Raw genomic sequence first — 23,327 nt, forward strand, 5'->3', positions numbered from 1 at the left:
CGAGGATTGCAGTTTATCTCTGTAACTTTTTACTTCAATCAAATGAGCAATGATGCACTTTAGTTCCTGTGACCCACAATAAATCGTCTTTACTTTTCCACGTTTAAGCTTAACCATATTACTTTTCATGCTCGCATTTTTCTATTGTAATGTATGTATTTATCTATATCAATATAATGCAAGCCTTCTCCAAAACAATTTATTTAGGCCAATCAAAGGAAACGGCACAAAGAAAAACAGTAATCGCTGCAAACAATACAGAAGCGTGCCCCGACTTTTATATGGCAGCGTTCTAACGCTTATCGATTCTCTCCAATGGTTTGGGGTCCTGGATATGACCTTAAACTATATCCGATGGTGAGGTCCCAGATTACGGGCTTTGGGGAGTGTGGAACCACCCTTTAATTGCCATTGCTCCCAGATCCACTCTGACCCGGAGTGGTAGTACCTGTTAGGGTTCCAACTATGGGTTAAATAGAAACTTATTTGGAAAAAAAATCTATTCTATTAAAAACTTTTCTTCAAAGTAACTGGATTCGGCATTAAATAACCAGAAAAGGGTTGATATGTTGTAAAACAGAAACAACCAACCAACCAACCAACCAACCAACCAACCAACCAATGGTTTGGAAGGCGGGGGACACTAATTTACGAAATCCACCTATTACAGGCTTGTACAAAGAAACTTTCTTCCGGGCACAAATAGCAGAATATCTATTAGAGGTTTCTTGATTTTAAGAAATTAGGGTTGGTTATTCGTATTATTTGGATTCATCGGACTACTGTTGCCATCTTCGCGGTGGACATTCATAACAAGAAATTTAATTACATAATTGAACATTTTTTTCTCCGATTAAGTTTGGCGTCAGAAAAGACCAATTAGCAGTTCTAATCATCGTTTAGCAAAAAATACAAGTGAAAATGAGGACCAATCAACAGATTAAAAATGTTTCACTTAAAATTTACGCAAAATTGTATGATGGTAATATCAAGAGATTTTGTTTTTACAATAATGAGGTTGGTGTTCAGGCTAGACATTCATAAACACGAATCCGCGGTTATTTTAGAAATTAAAAAAATGAAATAGATATTCGTGTTATTTAGATTCATCGGACTACTGCCTCCATCCTGAGTATCGTTTTCACAACGTTTCGGTCGATGTAACTATCTGACCTTCTTCAGGTTTATCTTGTCGAACTCGTGAATGTTTCTTAGGAACATGGGAATTTGGACGAAATTTTGAACGGAACCCTTTATTTACTTGACGGAGGTAGCATGCTCTTATTCTGTCAGTCATGACTGGATAGAGGTCTTAAATAATTCGCAATTGTATTTTTTTCAGTCGCCCACACTGAAAATTCAACTTTCAACCTTCAACCTTTAGGATAATATTACTTTTTACAATTGACTTTTCCACGTACTCTAATCTTTGCGCCACAGGTCAATTGTAAAAGTGATATTCTCCTGATTGTTGAAGGTGCAATTCTCAGTATGGGCAATCAAAAAATACAATTTGAGAATTACTTAGGACCTCATCTCTATCCAGTCATGGCTGACGGAACAAGAACATGATACCCTCCTTTAAGTAAACAAAGGTTCCGCTCAAAATTCTATCCAAATTCCCGAGTTCGACAGAAACATTCTCGAGTTCGAAGAAGATACACCTGACGAAGGTCGGAGGTTGCATCGACCGAAACGTTGTTAAAATAACATTCAAGATGAAAGCAGTAGTGCGATGAATCTAAATAATACGAATATCTTATATTTTTTAATTTCTTAAATAACCGCGTTTTAGTGTTTATGAACGTCTGGCGCGAATGCCGACCTTATTATTGTAAAAAACAAAAAACAAAAAACAAAAAAAAACAAAACAAAAAAAATTCTTGATATTACCATCATACAATTTATAGTAAATGTTAACTGAAACATTTTTTTAATCTGTTGATTGGTCCTCGTTTTTAATTGTATTTTTGGTAAACGATGATTAGAACCGTTAATTGGTCTTTTTTTGACGCCAAACTTAATCGGAGAAAAAAATTTTCAATTATGTAATTAATTTTTTTTGTAAATGAATTTTCTAATTGTTAACATATTGATTTCTGCAACAGCTAAGTTAAGTTTGCTTCCTTTTAGAGAAAAGGGCCAGATCATTATTTGTTCCATTTCATTTAACGAGGTACTCGGGCGTAAACTTCATCACACGATCTTGTGCTATTGGATCAGGCTGCCTAAAGATATTGGTTTCCTGATTTAAAATGCATTGAATTTATTGTTTTTTTTTTATTGTTCTTTTTTTTGCCTTCCCCGTTTGCATAACTCAATCATGTTCCCTGGAAAAAAAAAATTTAAATCACAATTTTACGAAATAATTCTTAGCTCAAAATAAGTGGATTAGACATTAAGTTACTACAAAAGGCGCTGATATGCCGTAAAACAAAAGCAACCATCCAAATATTTACTCCATCTTCACACGCCATTTAAAGATCAATTTTATACTTGATTTTCGGTTGTTCTTGACGTTTGCACTTGACTTAGTTTAGCAAGAGATTGATGCTTCTAAATTCTTTATTGTGTGTACTATGTATATGTCATTGTGTGTTATGTGTGTGCATTGTGTGTGTGTGCATTGTGTATTGTGTGTGTGTATTATGTATATGTCATTTTGTGTATTATGTATATGTCATTGTGTGTATTATGTGTGTGTATTGTGTATTGTGTGTGCATTGTGTACTTTGTGTGTATTATGTATATGCCATTGTGTATTATGTGTGTGCATTGTGTATTGTGTGTGCATTATGTATATGCCATTTTGTGTATTATGTATATGACATTGTGTGTATTATGTATATGTCATTGTGTGTATTATGTATATGTCATTGTGTGTATTATGTGTGTGTGTATTGTGTGTGTGCATTATGTATTGTGTGTGTATTATGTATATGTCATTGTGTATTATGTGTGTGAATTGTGTATTGTGTGTGTGTATTATGTATATGTCATTGTGTATTATGTGTGTGTATTGTGTATTGTGTGTGTGCATTATATATTGTGTGTGTATTATGTATATGTCATTTTGTGTATTATGTATATTTCATTTTGTGTATTATGTATATTTCATTGCGTGTATTATGTGAGTGCATTGTGTATTTTGTGTGTGCATTGTGTATTGTGTGTGTGCATTGTGTATTGTGTGTGTATTATGTATATGTCATTGTGTATTATGTATATGTAATTTTGTGTATTATGTATATGTTATTGTGTGTATTATGTGTGTGTATTGTGTATTATGTTTGTGCATTGTGTATTTTGTGTGTATTATGTATATGCCATTTTGTATATTATGTATATGTCATTGTGTGTATTATGCATATGTCATTGTGTGTATTATGTATATGTCATTGTGTGTATTATATATATGTCATTGTGTGTATTATGTGTGTGCATTGTGTGTGCATTATGTATTGTGTGTGTATTATGTATATGTCATTGTGTATTAGATGTGTGCATTGTGTATTGTGTGTGTATTATGTATATGTCATTTTGTGTATTATGTATATGTCATTGTGTGTATTATGTGTGTGTATTGTGTATTATGTTTGCGCATTGTGTATTGTGTGTGTATTATGTATATGCCATTTTGTGTATTATGTATATGTCATTGTGTGTATTATGTATATGTCATTCTGTGTATTATGTATATGTCATTGTGTGTATTATGTGTGTGCATTGTGTGTGCATTATGTATTGTGTGTGTATTATGTATATGTCATTGTGTATTAGATGTGTGCATTGTGTATTGTGTGTGTGTATTATGTATATGTCATTTTGTGTATTATGTATATGTCATTGAACAGGAAGTTGAACTAGTATTGCATCATGTGTTTTTTTTTCATTTTTAGGGTTATGATTTGGATTACCGCTGGAGTGCATGGAGCGCGTTCACGGCCTGCAGTCGCTCGTGTGGAATTGGCGTGAAGTCACGACACAGAACGTGTTACAAATTCGGGTAAGTAAACAAACTTATTTTCATATATTCGTTCACCTCTTCTCGTTAATTAAAACATAGTGACACGTTTTTAACTCTTGCATATTATCAGATCTTTTATTACGCTAATGATTCACAAGACCAGAAACCACTCGAGGTTAATAAGATTTTTTTCTTAGATTAATACTATAAGAATATTGGAAACGACGCGTGGAGTTTGAAGAATCTAATTTCCTAAGACAACAAATTGACAACTATTTGTTCACATTAATCTTGAAGATGAGTATGGTGTAGTCAGAAGAGAAGTAGTCTCGTTGAATTTACAAATTAGAAAGAAGCTCATTGAAATCTTTGTTTTTCGTTGTTTTACGTGGATAGAAGAAGAAAAACAATTTCTTTGCGGTGTTGGAAGCTAGACAACTGCTTACTGTGAATGTCTTACAGAAAGAATAACTGATTCAAGCTCTGTTGAGCACCTACTGTATTATCGAGTTGATATTTCTGTCGTGCAGTATTGTTGTTGACATTATTTCCTAGACATCTGATCAAGTAAATATAGGCGTTGGTTTTGAGATATTCTAGAGCGAAAAGCTGATAGTACACATCTAAAAGACACAGAAAGCGGGATGAGATCAGTCTTCGAGCTAAGTTGACTAAATAAATGGTTTGACTTATGGTAGCCGATGTCGTAAGAAGCCAAATGTGACGCTTTTCTGTGACATGACAACAGAACGAAATTCAACGCGGAGCAATTCTGTATAGTTGACGCATGTGTGACTAGGTTCAAAGATTATATTCCGGATTAGATGGTAACCGTAATGGAATATCAAGCTACTCGTATGTTTGTTAAATTACCTGCAAATAAAGCAGCTTTTTTATCACTCAATAGTTCAGTTTATCGTTAATAAATAAAAAAATCTGTCACCCGAATTAAAAGAGATTAGTTAATTACCGAACTGGACTTACCTTGAACTTACGGCAAAATTGAAGGGGATAGTTAGAGAAACGAGATTTGGAGCCGCGTAATTTTATTGGATATACCAACAGGTCCATCAACATTTTCATATTTACCTGGTGAAATTAAGTCTCAAGCGTCTCGTTGTAGTCTGAGTGTAAGTGATGGCCTAATCAAGTTTCAAAGCTTTTTTCACTGACATTGCTGCAAGGTAATTGATTATAAAAGAAGCAGGAAGACGACCAAAAAGGTATGAGGGTCAAATTGTATTATATCGCGGAAACTGGAAAACATCTTTAACCATTTCATTCATATTCTTGTCTCACAAACACCAATAGAAATATTGTCATGAGTTACATTAATTTTTGATTGAACACATTATATTATTAGTTGTTTTACCGTGAATCAGAGACATCAAGAGAAACGTATTGTCCATCATTATTAGTTATTACGGGCCGTTTTGAAAGTCTGTTCAGGAAGAAATAAGATAAATTACGTAGAAATCTTTGTCAAAAATGTCGCATAAAATAGTACACTGGTGAGATGTCGGTATAAAAATCTGAAAGAAAAAGCGATATGATTTTGCGTGTTGTGTTTTTGCTTAAAAATAACCCCCCCTTAACCAGTATATATATATATATATATATATATATGTGTGTGTGTGTGTGTGTGTGTGAAGTTTTATTAAATACTCGTTTATATATATGTGTGTGTGTGTGTGTGTGTGTGTGTGTGCGTGTGTGAGTTTATATATATATTCTGTTTTACTTACAGAGAGTTTAGATGAGATAAGTCATCGGCACCGTCGGTTTCAAACCTGATAATTAGGGACCGTTTTAGTTACCCATATCAAGCTCTCTTCAGCCGATACTCATCTCTCAGAGATGAGTATCGGCTGCAGAGAACCAAGAATCAACAAGGCATTTGTTGAGGTGGTTGGAGAAGACAAGTGCTAGGCCAGCGGAGTATATATTAATATAGCAGGAACAAGATCAGACAGGAATTTTGTTTTTTCAATTTCATGGACATGAAAAGGGTTAATTTGCTAATTTTCGAGTTTAAATTATGTCCGCAAAGAGAAATCTAAAAGGAAGTTGTTTTTCTGATCTAAGTTAGAGTTGAAAGCGAACAGCTGGACAAGTAGTTCAGCCTTCTCACTTGTGTAAGAGAGTGTATTGTTATTTTAGGAATTCTGTCTGCAACTGTCTTAACACGTTTTGGAATTAAAGTGTCGTTCCTTCTATATTCCGTCGCACGTTTAAGTCTGTGAATTAATCGCCGATATGAATTCTGGCTGGTAGCAAAATGGCTGCGTGAGAAAGGTGAAAACGTTTGTATACATTTTAGTTTTAAAGATAAGACGCATATGGACAAAGCCAAAATAATTATCTCGTTTATTTCTTTCTGAAAATCTCTTCTGGGTAAATGTAAATGTGTTTGAGATACTTTTACCTCAAATATACACAACAACTCACAATCATGGCCTGTTCACATGTAAACGCAGGTTCCATCTTCTCAATAATACTGTCTTGAGGTTAGAAAATAGTTAAAACGCGGAAAATGTTAATTAATGTTAGTTTAAACCAAAAACATTAAAAAGTAATTTTCGATTAAAAATCAACTTAGGGATTAGAACTACGTGCAGCTATATACAACAAGTTCGAAATCTAATTTATAAAACTCAGTATGTCTGTTTGTCTCCATTTTTGAAATGTGCATCTCATCAGAAGTTCAAGGTTGCAGAGCGGCGCAAAGCGGTTCAAAATACTGCATTTTTTTTGTAGATTGTGTTTTTATGGTTTTTATTCGGTAAATATAACTGCTAAAGAGTCGGAATTACAAAAAACAAAACAAAACAAAAACGAAACAAAACAAAAACTTGGCAGGCGTAAGTTGACTAAAATGTTCTTGTACGCATGCGCAAATAAACGTTAAGGTCAATTCATTTATAGCTATTGTTTATCCGTATGACAATAGCTCAAGCAGAAACAACTAAGACTGGGAGTGGGGGCTAAATGTTTTGATTTCGATTCTAACTATTGGTACTAAAGTCATATTTTCTACTTTATAATAGCAACTACATATTGGGTACAATATAATAATCAAAGGAGAATTAGCTTTATAATTATACATAGGAAATCTGCACGAATTAAATCTTATATTTAAGCGTACTTTAGGATCGAAAAAAGCCGGATGCCCTGATATATATATATATATATATATATATATATATATATATATATATATATATAATTATTTTCTACTATAATAATTAAATACCTACTACAGACACTAGTGTTTCATCCTTTCGGGAATCTTCAGTGCAGGGTGTCACGATTAATACCAGTCGAACGATTCGAACCCCGTATCACGAGACATCTCTGGATCGATTAGCGGAGACTGTATCCATTCGGCTACCATTAACCGCTTGAAATAACGTGGAATTTAAACATCTTAATTTTTTAAATGTTCATTTACGTCAGTCAGACAGTGATCTAATCGTTATACGATGATCTACGCATAAGAGCTAAATTGACCGACTTTAATTCAACTAGAAGTGCTCAACGATAAGAAATGAATTTCTTAAAGGGGCTGTCATAATTATTTTTTTTACTATAATAATTAAGTACCTACAGAAACTAGTGTTTCATCCTTTCGGGAATCTTCAGTTCAGGGTGTCACGATTAATACCAGTCGAACGATTCGAACCCCGTATCACGAGACACACACACACATATATATATATATATATATATATATATATATATATATGTATGTGTGTATGTGTGTGTGTGTGTACGAATGGCGTTCCAAAATGAAGGCATCTTGTTTTTTAACTAGAAAGTAGTTGAGAAATTACAGGGACTAGGCTTGAATCATTAAAAATGGCGACTGATATTTGTTCTGAATTTATTTTTCTACATAGTCACTAAAGAACATCTGTAAGTTATGCACTTTTGCCATCGATGGGGTGGTATCTGTGCATCACCTCCCGGAGCGCGCTTCGTCACCCACATCTCTGACACCGAAAAAAAAAATCCTAAACAGGAACCGGTGAATGATTTTTTTCTGCATGGAGGATTTCAATGACGCATCTCTGCTTCTGACGCACGTCTATCGCACGGGTTGATTTCTTAAAGTCGTACACTGTTCATATCTACAACAGAGAGATCACCCGAACGTTAAATGCTTAAGACTTTATAACAACGCAATTTGCAAATACTTCTCTGGTAAATTAGCTGGAAAAAAATTTAAAGCAATAATTTTATAACTTCTCCCTCTCACTCTCTCTTTTTACACACACACACACACACACACGCACATACATAAACTTAAATATTAAATACAAAAAGTAAAATCGATGCTCTTTGTGTAAACAAATCGAGCTTAGGTATTTGAACGATGTAAAAACATCGTTAATTCACTGCGCACACAGCAGCTGTTTATTGGCGTAATGGTTCAAACCATTGACTGTCGCACGGGCGGTCGGGTTTCGATCCTGGTTTGAGATAGTTGCCTGTCTAGCCGCACTGATAACCTGTGATACAGCAAAAGAGTATTGTATGTGGATTACTATATATATATATATATATATATATATATATATATATATGTATGTCTATATATATATATATTTAGCCAGTAGAGTTGAGTTTCCTAGAAGTACATCCAATGAAACAACATGTGTCTACCAAAGAGTGCTCAATGATTGAACAGAGCAGGTATATTAAATTTATTTATACAAACATTGATGGCTACACATGTGCATATATGTTTCTGTAATTACCCGCGTTGGGGTATTTCGTCTTCAGGCCAAGAATTATCGTCGATAATTGATATTTCAAACAAAAACATTTTCTTATTTCGTTTACAAATTAGAATGTAACATGGGTAGGGGTTATGAGCCGGGAGAGGATAAGTGAGGTCTTTGAAGATAATCAACATCTTTTTTATTCCCTTTTTAAGTTTATCTATCCCATCTTTTGTTTTTTACAGCATAAGTTACTTGAGAATTTAGTATATTTGTCTCGCAGTCAGTAAATTAAAAACATTCCTCGTGGCCATTGAGTACTGACCGGTGTCTTTCAATCCACACACACACACACACACACACACACACACACACACACACACACACACTTGAAGCAAACATGAAACGTATGTTTGCTTCAAGTGTGTGTGTTCATTTATTCGTTCATTATATATATATATATATAAAATAAACTCATTTTCTCATCTGACTTTGACCTTAATAGGATTGAGAATCTAGACGTTTTATGCAGATGTACTATGCACAAACTGCATCACGATATCTGAGGTGTTATAGGCATATTAGCTATCCACTAACTCGCAGATCGGAGCTTCCTATATTATATCTGGTGAGAGGTCACTGCCAAAACCGGTTACGATCAATGGAAGTAGTAAAGTCATCTCTCTCCTAAAAATCCATACTTCCACCGCCACTCATTTACACTGTCCGTAACCATTCACAAGAGACAAATAAGAACGAACGCCGGTTTAGGATTTCATAAAAATTGGACTGCAATTAGGGTGAAACGCACCACGCTAACTTTTACGCTGGTTAAAAATAAAAACAAACACAAACCAAAAAACTTTACATTTCCTTACAGCGCATTAAAACTTATAATACTTCAATTCCGTTTTATTTCGCATTCTTCGGTAATACTTGGCTTTTTTTTTGGGGGGGGGTCTATGTATCTTCCATCTGTTTTGTGTTTTCCCGATCTTTCCCTTTCTCAAATTTATTTCTTCTCTCTTTCCGTGTTTCCTCTCTTTTTCGGCAAGTTCACAACCGTTTCTTTTCATTTTTATTTATTTATTTATTATGAACTATCCTCTGTTTCTGTTTCTACGAACTTTACATTTTGTTTATTTCTTTCTTCTCTCTTTCCGTTTTTCCTCTTCCGCAAGTTTAACATCGTTTCTTTCTTTGTAATACAGCCGGATTTTTTAAACACTAAAAAAAAGACACAAATAAATTACATGGGTTATTTACACGTTGTTCATATTTAGACACTAGGAAATATAAATACATTACTTACACGTTTTCCACATTTTTCATTTTATTTTTATTTATTTATTTATTTTTTCGTTTCGTCCTATCCATAGATTCGGACCCGCTAACAGAAGCCATATTTGGCTTCATCAGCAAGAACCTAATTTATTTGACTATCGTTAACTGCGATAAACGCTATTGAAATTTAAACATTTATTTTTTAGTGCTTTTTAACGTCTGTTAGAGTGATATAATCATTATATGATGATTTGAGCATAAGAACTAAATTGAGCGACTTTTTATTTCAACTGAAAGTGCTCAATGATAAGAAATGAGGTTTTAAAGGGGCTGACATAATTATTTACTATAGAAATTATTAAATACCTACAGACACTAGTGTTTAATCCTTTCGGGAATCATCATGCAGGGTGTCACGATTAACTCCAGTCGATAGATTCGGATCCGGCAACAGAAGCCATATACGTATGGTTGTTCAGTTATCAATTAAATAGTTAGAAACTTTGAATCTCATTCTACACAAATCTTATATTTTATTATTATAAAACGTTATTAAATTGGAAATAAAGTCGTCATTTTTGCTCCTTCGATAAAAGGAGAGTGGACCTCTAAATTCATCCTTGTCCGTTCGTCCGTTCGTCTGCCCACATTTTTCTGAATAACTACGCCTTGGATTTTTTTAAAACTTTGCACAAACATTACGCATGACATGAGTAAAAAAAAGTAACAGAACGAATTTCTCGAGGTGCCTTTTTGGTTAAAATGGTTAAAATTGACACTTTTGTACTTATTAAAAAAAATAATGCCTTGGATTTTTATAAAACCTTCTGAAAAAGTTGTAATTAACTAATTTCTATATACTTTTGTTTGTTTATACTTCGCGATAACTGTTGGGTATGCCCCAGGGTCTGTTTTAGGGCTAATAAAACACTCCATTTTGGGGACTAATTTACCCTTTTAGTCCAAAGCATTTAGTGTATGCCTATTTAGCAGTTTTGCATGATGTTGAACTCAAATTTAAATAAATTTAAGGCCTTGGTGACTTTTGGGACTAAATGGAGGACTGCAAATGATGGACTTAGTCATTTCTTTTTTTTTGCATGGCGCAGAACCTGAATTTACATATGTTAAGGGCTAAAACTGCAGTTTGTTCATTTTCACAAGGATTTGACGTTCTCTAGGGACTTTCGGGGCTATATAGAGTGGGGCCAAATGATGGACTTAGTCATATTTTTATGCCTCGTTTACTGTGCACTCACGGGGGACCATGCATACTTCACTTGTTTATACGGCATTTCCCGATACTCTGTCGTGAAAGTGCTTGCTATGTCGAATTGATTTCTGAATCAAATCGTAATTGGTAACAAAATGGACGCGGGAGGGATCTAAAGTTAGTATACATTTTAGCTTTAAAGAGGAAACACACATGCGCAAAGCCGCAATAATTATCCCATTTATTTCTTTTAGATAATCACGTCTTGATAAAACTAAACATAAAAAAACAAAGATCGTTTAGTGTTGGAATATAATAACTCTTGAAAAGTACTTAAAAAAAATTATTTTGGGTTTGTTGAGACTCCAGAATTTTTTTTACGATGGGACTAATTTTCATAAATAACGCGATACATTTAAAAAAGTGAAGAAGAAAAAGAAATGGAAAGTTCACACCGGCGTTGGATATACGTATGATTTTATGACGTAATTAAAGTTATGTCTGCTAAAAAACTCGTAAAAAGATAACGAGATTTTCGTATAAATTTTTATTGTTTGCACAAGATGCAAGATTTTGACTAGACCAGCGATTTAAAGTGCTTTTGCCAACTTGCGCACCATGGTTTCAAGCACAGATATTCGTCACGAATTTTTCAAAAGAGATTATTTGTTTAGCCGACCATGTCACTTTTAATCGCTACTTTTAATATATTCAGGCGGTGCTTTACAAATTTTGAAAAAAATAAGTGGTGTTTCCACACACATAAAAACAACATGTGCGGAATAGTATTACTAAAAACAATAAAATTTATAGGCACCTTCTGTGTTAACTCTGCAACGAGCAGTTTCACTTTGAGTTGACATTAATCGGTACTCAGATCAGTAATCAGATATTCTTTACGAATTTGTTTTTGTTAACAATTCGATCATCGTGTATACACACACACACACACACAAACGCATATATATATATATACATATATATATATGAAATAAAATGGAGGTGGAAGGACCTGGATACTCAACGTTTCGCCCGATTTATGCGGGCTTCTTCAAGAGGGATGGTCATTGACGAGAGAGTCGGAAGATTGGGGCTATATATAATGATGGGGGAGAGCAGCGTGTTTTCCTTATGTAAATTAGATGTCATATATACATGTATATACATTTTATGAGAGAAGAACTAATTAGAGTAAACTAGTGTAGTGGATTACGTCTAAAAGATAAAATATCGTAGAGATTAAAACTTGTGTTTGGAAATATAGCGGTGATAGATTAAATAAATAAAATGACACGAGATTACGAAAGAATCTTCTTTTTTTTTTAAATTAGAAATAATTGAATTGGGATAAAATAGCGCAGTAACTTAAAAGATGGTGTCTAAAAATAAGAATAGGAGGTGATAAAATGGAGTCTAAAAATAGATAATGATAAAATACAGTAAATAAGTAAAATAAAAATAAAATTAATCACCTCCTATTCTTATTTTTAGACACCATCTTTTAAGTTACTGCGCTATTTTATCCCAATTCAATTATTTCTAATTTAAAAAAAAAGAAGATTCTTTCGTAATCTCGTGTCATTTTATTTATTTAATCTATCACCGCTATATTTCTAAACACAATTTTTAATCTCTACGATATTTTATCTTTTAGACGTAATCCACTACACTAATTTACTCTAATTAGTTTTTCTCTCATAAAATGTATATACATGTATATATGACATCTAATTTACATAAGGAAAACACGCTGCTCTCCTCCATCATTATATATAGCCCCAATCCTCCGACTCTGTCGTCAATGACCATCCCTCTTGAAGAAGCCCGCATAAATCGGGCGAAACGTTGAGTATCCAGGACCTTCCACCTCCATTTTATTTCATATCGTCGGATTTAATCCAGCTCAACAATCATATATATATATATATATATATATATATATATATATATATATATATATATATATATATATATATATATATATATATATATTTAAATAAGGGGGTAGTCACCAACAATGTGTATTTTTTAACATTATTTTATTATTCCGTGTCTTGGGTTTTCATTGAGAATTATCTTTAGATCATTGTAATAATGTTTTTAAATCATTGAAATCGTTTTTTACGCGTTTCAGACGTTCTGTGAAGCGTACTCTTCAGAAATTATTTTCAAAACACAGGAGTGATCACAGCCGACTCGCCACAGCCCAATGAAAGAGTAATAAAAATTGAACATTCCAATGAATAGTAGACACTTACACGTTTCCACCCCTTGGAAACACTTCAAATGAACTCCGAAATTGCAAAATTTTACATCTCCAACACATTTTGAAAATAATTTCTGAAGAGGACGCTTCACAGAACGTCTGAAACGCGTAAAAAACGATATCATTGATTTAAAAACATTATTACAATGATCTAAACATAATTCTCAATGAAAAAAACAAGACACGGAATAATAAAATATTAAAAAAATACACATTGTTGGTGACTACCCCCTTATTTAAATATACATCTTTCTTTCGTTGGAATTTCTTAACCCATTATATATATATATATATATATATATATATATATATATATATATGCTCCTATAAATTCGTTTCTTCTTTTGCGTGTATTGATATTCATATTAAAACTCCTCTTTTTTACTTATTTAAAAAGAAAATACAATTTTCTTATATATGGGTTTTGGATTTGCATTCACTAGCAAAAGATCTAGCTAATTTGCATATTAGTTAAACCATTCATTTTAAATTAATTTCCTATTAGTTGCTTCGGTTTTCTAATGGGATTATCATTTTTAGTTAACTATTACATGTAATTATATTCATGCAGACATTTTAAACGATTTATACTTGCATAATATTTGCGTAAAAAGTTTATAGTTTTTTTTTTTTACATAGGCATCACCACATTATCAAGGCCCAGAGGCCACTCAAGGATAAGGGTTAAAGAGTGTACAGTAGAAATTGGACAATATAGTAATCATTAGTAATGAAAATTTGGTAAATTTGATAACTTATATGGAACGGCTCATCAAGAACTTATTTACGTTAGACTTGAACACAACCATATTGTAATCAGCCGGAAAGCAGGAAAACGGAAGACAATTCCACAGGCGTGCAGTTCTAAGAAAGAAGCTTTGTTCATGGAATCTACGTTTAGGTTTAGGCACAGATAAAGAGTGGGGGAAATTATTGATAGTGTTTACAGCTAGACGAGTGTTTCTTGTGAAAGTTTGGCGAGGGGGGACCATAGATTGAAGCTCAGTTGAACACTTTCCATGAAAATAACGATACATCAGATACAAACTCGCAACATCTCTTCCGTGAGATAGAGGTTGCAAGGAGGAGAAAAGGACATCTCCTACGAGGCTAGGAAGTAAACACAAAATTGTTTCCATATATATTTTTCTATGTGCATATATTTTTGTTGAACAAATTTTGCCTACAAAACTCTTCCTAGAGTTTTTAGTCTACAGACATGAAACTTCATATATAAGGTATTTGAATCCATGCAAAACTTTATATTTGGGGTTTAGCCCGGAAAAATCGGTGCAAAAGTGTGAGCATTAAAAAAAATGAAATTTTCCAGGTGAAGGTCGAACACTAGCATTACGAATGCATAACATAGTAGCTATTGGTTCATGTTTTAATTTTTAGCCTCGCGATGAACATGCTTTCATAGCCCAGACCTTTACGGCAGAGCAAACTAAATCGTGAGCTGAACGTTTTGGTTTCGATTCTCGGTGGCGACGCGTAAATCTTTTTTAAAAATACTTTTTAAATCATTACTATATATTGCATCCAATCTATCTATCTATATATCTATAAAAGTGAAAATGTATGTCTGTCTTTTCTCTATGGTAGTTAAGGAAGACTATTATACAGAAAGGCATTACTTTACATATTCACACTTTTTAATATATACATATGTATATAACCTTATGAACAGTACATAGGACCCGGGCAAAGCCGGTCGGAACTGCTAGTATCTGTATATCTATAAAAGTGAACGTGTCTGTGTGTCTGTGTGTCTGTGTCTGTCTGTATGTCTGTTTGTCTGTCTGTCTGTTTGCATTTCCTACGCAATAACTCTGTCGATTTTTAGTCTACAGACTCGAAATTTGATATATAGGGTACTGAGATTTGGGAAAATCTACGTGATCAGTTTTCGGCCAGAAATTTCGCTGTTAAGGGGTCAAAGTTCAACGATTTGACCTTTGATAACTCTACGAAACGCCTCCGACAATTTTGTATCAACACACTTTAAATTTTAGATATATGTTCATTGGACATGGATCTAACTTAATTACTTGATTTATAATAAATGTTAAGAGGTCATAATAGAGGTCAAAATTAAAAAAATTGAGCCTTTTTGTTTTGCTCAGAATACACCTCCTAATACCCGGGCAATGCCGGACTGAATTGCTAGTATATCTATAAAAGTGAACGTGTCTGTGTGTCTGTGTGTGTACATTTTTCTACGCAATAACTCTGTCATTTTTTTGTCTACAGACTCGAAATTTGATATACAGGGTACTGAAATTTGGGAAAATTTTTGTAATCCATTTTCGTCCAGAAATTTGTCTGTTAAGGGGTGAAAGTTCAACGATTTTACCTTTGAGAACTCTACCAAACTCCACCGACAAGTTGGAGTCTAAACACTTGAAATTGTAGATATAGGTTCCTTGGATATGAATCTAACTTAATAACTTGATTTGAGCCCAAAGCAATAAATGTTAAGGGGTCATAAGAGGGGTCAAAGTTTAAAAAAATTGACCTTTTTTTTTTTTTTTGCTCAACAAACACCGCCAAACACCCGGGCAACGCCGGCCTGAAATGCTAATGTATATATATATATATATATATATATATATATATATATATATATATATATATATATATATATATATATATATATATGTACGTGTCCGCGTACTGGAATGTTTTCATCTTTAATTCTACACAATTCTACACAATGTAGAAACTATGCATAAAAGGAATAAAGCATAATAATTAAGCGAGACCAATCATCCTATGAAAAACCATAAAAAAGTGGATACTTAATTAATAGATGCTCGTTTAAACTTGCGTAATATTGGCGTTAAACGTTTATAGTAAATGCTAATCTCTTCCTATATATATATTTACTTATGCGTATATGTGTATGTAAAAAAATACTTGCCAAATTTCTCTGTTTGGTCTGCAGCAATTCAACTTAATATATAGTGTATTCGAACCCAAACTTTCTATTATGATATTAAAACCGGTAAAAATTGGTGCAAAAGTGTGAAAATTAAAGAAATAGAATTTGCCAGGTGAAGGTGGAACGGCGGAATTACGAATATGCATGTATAACTTAATAGTTATTGGTTCCGGTTTTAAGTTTACGCTTTACAGCAAACATGTATTCATAGTTTAGGCATTAACGTCAAAGGAAAAAAGTAAATCGTAAGCTAAACGTTTTGGTTTCGGTTCTCGGTGGGGGCACACCAGTCATTTTTGTTTTTAACTTTTTAAATCATTGCTATATACTGGGTCCAACGAAAACGGCATCAACCGAAATATTATATTTTAGGGCAGTGCCGGGCGACCTGCAATATATATATATATATATATATATATATATATATATATATATATATATATATATATATATATATATGTATATATATATATATATATATAACCGAATAGCAGGTATGTGTCCTACAAATATGCACTAGTTTAAAACGACACACATTTTCCTGCAAAACTTGATAATATGAGGTAACAACCACAGAAATGTAACCGAAACTATTACTTTGAAACAATTTTTTAGTATTTTTTTTTTTTTACACAATGATCACCACTTATCAAGGCCCGGAAGCCACTCAGGGATAAAGGTTATTGCAAGTACATTACGTTAGTGTGGAGATTTGATAGAGTGTTTACTTAAGGGGGCGGTTAATTAGGAATTTTTTAACGTTGGACTTGAAGACATCCAAGTTGTAGTCAGGTGGGAAGCAGGCAGACGGAACAGAGTTCCACAGGCGTGCAGTTCTAAGAAAGAAGCTTTGTTCATGGAATCCGCGTTTTGATTTAGGCACAGATATAGAGTGGGGGAAATTTTGCACAGTGGATTCAGCTAGACGGATGTTTTTCGTGAAAGATTGGCGAGGGGTGACCAGAGATTGGAGATCAGACAAGCACCTGCCATTGAAACAACGATAAAACAAGGACAGACTCGCAACGTCTCTTCTGTGGGAGAGAGGTTGCAGGGTAGAGAAAACGGCATCCCCCACTAAGCCACGAAGTCTATTTTGTACTCTGTCAAGGCAGGATAGGCTGTTTTTAGCAGCTCCTGCCGAGATATGGCAACAGTATTCCATCCTTGGACGTACTTGGCTTTTATATAGATAGAGAATTGCATCAGTAGTGAGATATCTTCTGGAGCGGTAGAAGGATCCCACCATCTTTCCACCGACCTTGGCAACAGACTTGATGTACGTGTTCCATTTCAGATCAGGAGTAAAGGTCAAAGCCAGAAGCTTGTCAAAACACGAGGCCTCACCCAGACGAGAGCCATCCATCACAATTGATGCCAGATGGGGATCAGAGCGTTGATGATGTAAGGATAGGAGTTTGGTTTTGGATGCATTAAAGGTAACCAGCCACATCTTCCCCCACTGAACCACGCGCTCGAGATCAGAGAGGAGAGAATCAGAGAGAACTTTGTCATTTACAGCCTTTGATGAGTTGCCGTAGATGGTCATGTCATCAGCATAGATGTCAACGAATGATTTAAGTATGTGTTTAGGGAGGTAATTGATGTAGATCAGGAAGAGAGTTGGGCCCAGGATTGACTCCTGAGGGACTCCAGCATTTATATTGCAGGCCTCCGATTTTTGTCCATCTACCACTACTCTTATGAGCCTATCGGAGAGAAATGATTTAATGATTGAGAAAACATTTCCAGTTATACCGTAGCTGGAAATCTTTTCCCCATTTTATATTTTTATTAAGCCCAAAGAAGGCATATAGACACTTTTATGTTAGATCCTACTGTGATTTGGTGCAAGATATTAAGTGAAATCTTTATATAGAGATGTGCACCAGTTCAATTGTTTGCATTTCATTCAGATTTCTGAAAAATAAAAATGCTAAAGGAAGAAAAAGAAAGGAAATCTAAAACAAGGCTGCAAAACAAAAGAGGTTATTCAAAGTATAGACGTTTTAATTCATTTAGAAAACGATTATAGTAAATCGGTTTGATTTTGAGGCACGTGATGTTTGCAGGCTTCACTTACGTAAGGTATGGGATAATGTTATCACGTAATAAAATGAAGGAAACCCTTATTAGGGTATGCTTAAAGCAAAACTGTGATGTTTTCCGAGTTAACGCGAAAATCACACGATTTTTGCTATCAACTTGGCAACAAAGTTCTTACGGTTTTTAACTTTTAAATTCAGATGAACATATCTCGGTTCAAACAAAAAAACTTATTAATTGAAATAAGCACCATCAGAATAAACACACTTTTACCAACGCAAACAAGTGTATTTATGTCAGTAAAGTTAAAAGCTTGTGTTCTGGTGGCGATGAAGTCGCTTAAGGTGATTTTGATATCGCTTAGTCTTTTTTTTAGGGTTTTTAAGTATTATTCACGCAGATAGTTGTCGAGCTTGAAAAAGTGGTAGTCAGGAGGTGAGAGGTCTGGCGAGTATGGCGGAAGGAACACAGTTTCCTAGCCAAATTCGTTCAATTTCTGCAGTGTTGGTTTAGCAACGCGCGGTCAGACATTATCGTAGAGGAGAATTGGGCCTTTTCTGTTGACTAATGCTAGGTGTTGTTGTTGTTAAAGTTTCTGATGTATTTAATCTTTTTGTTTGTAGTACTTCACTGCCGGGATAGTTTCAAAAAGACTATAATGGATAGGACCGGTCGTAAACCAACAGTCAGCATTAACTTCTTTTGATGCAACTATGCTTTTGGAAAGTGTCGTGGAGCTTTGTTGGCTTCTAACCACTGAGCTAAGAGTCGTCGGTTTTCGTAAAGAACTCACTTTTCATCGCAAGTTACAACCCGGTCGAGAAACAGGTCGTTCTTGTTGCGTAAAAGATGGCACTTCATAATAGCATTTCTTTTGATTGTTGTTTAATTCGTGAGGCACCCACTTATCAAGTTTTTTTTCCAATCTTTCTCCAGTGGTTGTAGTTCTAATTCAGAAACAAGTTCTTGAATAGTTTTATATGGATTGGCTCCGATGGGCGACCACTGCGCTCATAATCTTCAAGACTCTGGTCGCCGCCACGAAATTTCTTAAACCACCATTGTGCTGTGCATTCAATAGTTATTTCTGAGCCAAACGCTTCGTTGATATAGCAAGTTGTTTTAGCAGCATTTCGGCTTTGCTTGAATTAAAATAATAAAATTGTGCGAATTCGATTTTCCCATCTTGCATTCAACGTTCTTAAAAGAATACATAATTGCTTTAAAGAGATTGTAATTTAAACGATTATTTAGCGCGATAAACGCCCTTTAAAGTGATATAAAAATATAACTATTATAACGAAAACTTATTTGAAAATACATAATTTGAAATCAAAATTAATAATTTCGCAAGAACCTTATTATCAACCTAATATTAATTTAGGTCATATCTATCTATATATATCTATAAAAGTGAACGTGTCTGTCTGTCCGTCTGTCTGTGTACATTTCCCTTCGCAATAACTCTGTCAGTTTTTAGTCTATAGACTCGAAATTTGAAATACCGGGTACTGAGATTTGGGAAAATCGATGTGACGGGTGTCAGCCAGAAATTTGGCTGTTAAGGGGTCAAATTTCAACGATTTGACCTTTAAAAACTCTACCAAACTCCTCCGACAATTTTGGGTCTAGACACTGGAAATTTTAGATATAGGTTCCTTGAACCTGGATCTTACTTAATAAAGTGATTTGAGCCCGAAACTATAAATTTTAAGGGGTCATAATAGGGGTCAAATTAAAAAAAATTTACTCTTTTTTTTTTTGCTCAGCATACACCTCCAAACACCCGGGCAACGTCGGGCTGAAATGCTAGTATATCTATAAAAGTGAGAATGTATGTGTGTGTGTGTGTGTGTGCGTGTGTATGTATGCGCGCGAGGAGACCTCTTAACGTATATACTCAACGTATTTTTATCTACAGACTTGAAACTTGTTATATAGGGTATTCTGGCATGTAGAAAATGTTTAATCTATTATTATCCGAAAAAGGGCTGCTTAGGGGTCAAAACTGTAAAATTGGTACTTGGTGGTCATAGATTTTTTACCTGTTTGTTAACTGTTTCACAAATGCGCATGCGTGAATCTTTCACGTGACAAATTCTTTATGTTAAAAATAAGTATGTTTAAAAATATTTTTAAGAGCCGTGTCAAGTTGGCATAATGGTTATCGTACTTGACTCACGGGTTTTTGGTTTTTGTTTCAATCTCAGCTCGAAAAGATAGTTTTTTTTTTTTTACTTAAAAGAAGTAAACTGTTTAGAAAAAGATAATATTCGCATGAACATGTCTCAGTTTTTGTATGGATTAATAAAAAAAAATATTTATGGATATTTTACGACCGGGCAACGTCGGACGACCTGCTAGTTAATATATATCAGAGGAGCGTTTCATAAATACGGTCTCCAATTTTTATTCCACCAGAATGGATTAGAGGCGATTGAAAATCACATTATTATGATGACTGAACTGCATTCATGATCTTAAAGTTTTATCTTTCTGTTGAAAATATTGATGGTGTGAGACTCAAAGAAAACAAGCCCTGTCATGGACTCACGTCAGCAACAGAGATACGTCTCTGAATTATTTCATGCAGCCAAATTTGAACCAATTAACATTCACCGGCGCCTGTTTAAGATTTACAAAGCTGGTGCAGTTCATGTCAGAACACTTAGTGGATGAGTTTGTCGATTTCAGAGTAGCACAGAGAGATGTGGATGACAAAGCAGGAGAGAAGGAAACAGGGAGGGAATTCCAAAGTCTAGCAGTCTGATGAAAGAAACGATTAGAGTAAAAGGCTTTCCGGCATCTCGAGTTCTCCATAGTGAAGAGGTGGAATTTTGCTGCTTGTCAGGTTAGTCGAGCGTATATACGTTGTAGAGACAAAAGTGCTATGACTTTATCAGATAACATTCCATTAAAGTACTTGTAAAACGGGCACATGGATGTAACACTGCGGCGATGAAAGAGAGGTTGGAATTTGCCTAATAGTGCGGAACATATAAAGGTTAAACCGTACGTGTGTTGTGTGTGTACGTGTCACTAAATAAATATCTTTTGTGTTCTTATCATATTGGATCATATGTATGTATCTATGTACGTTGTATGGTATATGTAACGGACTGTTGTTCTCATACCTAAATGCCTATCTTAACAGCCCGTGACTGATCTAGTTTTCGTGTGTGTGCGTATCAGACATATAATACAAGAAACAAAGACGACATACCTGCCCGCTGTTGGCTGCCTCTGTCTTTTCGCTGCTGCCTGGGGATTCGCCAATCATCTTGGGTGGAGCCGGACCTGTTTAAAAGAAACGCTTCAAGACACGAACTCAAGACAAATGAGTGCATTTAATATATATTTTATTTACTCCTCAGGCATTTCGTCACAGCAAAACTGGAGTGAATCTTGGGTCTTCTATTTCAGACTGTCACCTTCCTCATGGGGAGAATCTTTTAACCCATCTTGCTCATTCGGCGTCCAGGCTACAACTCACTAAACTAATCTCAGCTTATTCAAACCGGAACACCTGACACATCACGCCCGGTGTCCGTCCGAACACTTCCGGTGCAAATGACCGGTGATAAAGTTTGATGCATGTCAAAACATGTAATCATTCAAACTTCTGTTGTCCACTCATCGCTAGATAGATAAATAATTATATAGTCAAATAAATAGATAGATAGATAGATAGATAGATCACAGAAAATTACATACTTCTACCTGGCTATTATCTAACAACAGTGCGAAACCTATTAGGTTTAAGACTTTTAAAAAAATTCTTTCCAAGATTGAGAAAATAATGGTATATTCACTATTCGGGGATCTTTCTTTAATCTGATATGTAGAATCCAAATACCACCCGGAATCTATGTACAAAAGAGTTTACCTCCTGTCGAGATTTCATTACCAACGACGTTTAAATTGCCAAGAAGACATTAACTATATCTATATGAGATCCCATAGTTAAAACAATTAAATCCCTTCTAGACCTTTATGCATCATTTTCTCTACAGTGATAAACAAAGATTTATCCTGCCTTGACAGAGTTCAAAATAGACTTCATAGCCTCATAGAGGATACCCTTTTCTCTTCCATGCAGCCTCTTTCTCTCGGAAGAGACTGTGCGAGCGTGTCTATGCTTTATCGTTATTTTCATGGCAAATGCTCGTCTGAGCTCCAATCTATTGCTCCCCTCGCCAAACTTTCACGAGAAACACTTTTCTAGCTGAAAACACTATCAATGATTTCCCCTACTCTTTATCTGTGGCTAAACCCTGAACAAAACTTCTTTCTTAGAACTGCACACCTGTGAAACTGTCTTCCGTTTGCCTGCTTTCCAGCTGATTACAATATAATCGTCTTCAAGTCCAACGTAAACAAATTATTGATGAGCCATTCTTAAGTAATTCAATTTAACAAATTTCCACTATTAACGATTACTATGATATTGTCCCATTGACTACTGTACACTCTTTACCCTTATCCTCGAGTTGTCTCTTGGCCTTGATAAGTGCTTACTCCTATGTAAAAAAAATACAAAATATAACGGTTGGGCTTTAGAATAGTTCACACATTTCTATCCTAGCATAATATTCGTGGTTACTTTAGACACAGTTTAAAACACCGAAACTTAGTACAATTTTAATTGTGTAGAGTTTTATTAGAAACTAGCGACTACGCCGCGTCAGCACACACAACGCCGAGTCAAACACAAAATCGAGTACACTCAACATCAAGTACACTCAAAATCGTCTTACCATCAACGATTACGCTGTGAACTCAAAATATGGGAAATTCTCATATGCACAAAACAAAATCACTGAAAAAACAAAAATACCCTAAGGATAAGGATACTGAGTAAACGTTGGATAAAATGATGGTTA

General features: G+C 34.5%; 1 protein-coding gene across 1 annotated transcript in view; it reads left to right on the forward strand.

The window, feature by feature from the left end:
* Window positions 1-23,327, forward strand: part of LOC145285922 (ADAMTS-like protein 2) — a 525,770-nt gene that overhangs the window by 122,779 nt on the left and 379,664 nt on the right. Inside the window, exon 2 of the mRNA XM_080134423.1 lies at window positions 3,900-4,006. Coding sequence (XP_079990549.1) covers window positions 3,900-4,006 — 107 coding nt within the window. The remainder of the gene's footprint in view (window positions 1-3,899; window positions 4,007-23,327) is intronic.

The sequence above is a fragment of the Euprymna scolopes genome, chromosome 10 (assembly GCF_053919585.1).
Source record: "Euprymna scolopes isolate OS-2025 chromosome 10, ASM5391958v1, whole genome shotgun sequence".
Lineage (NCBI taxonomy): Eukaryota > Metazoa > Mollusca > Cephalopoda > Sepiida > Sepiolidae > Euprymna > Euprymna scolopes.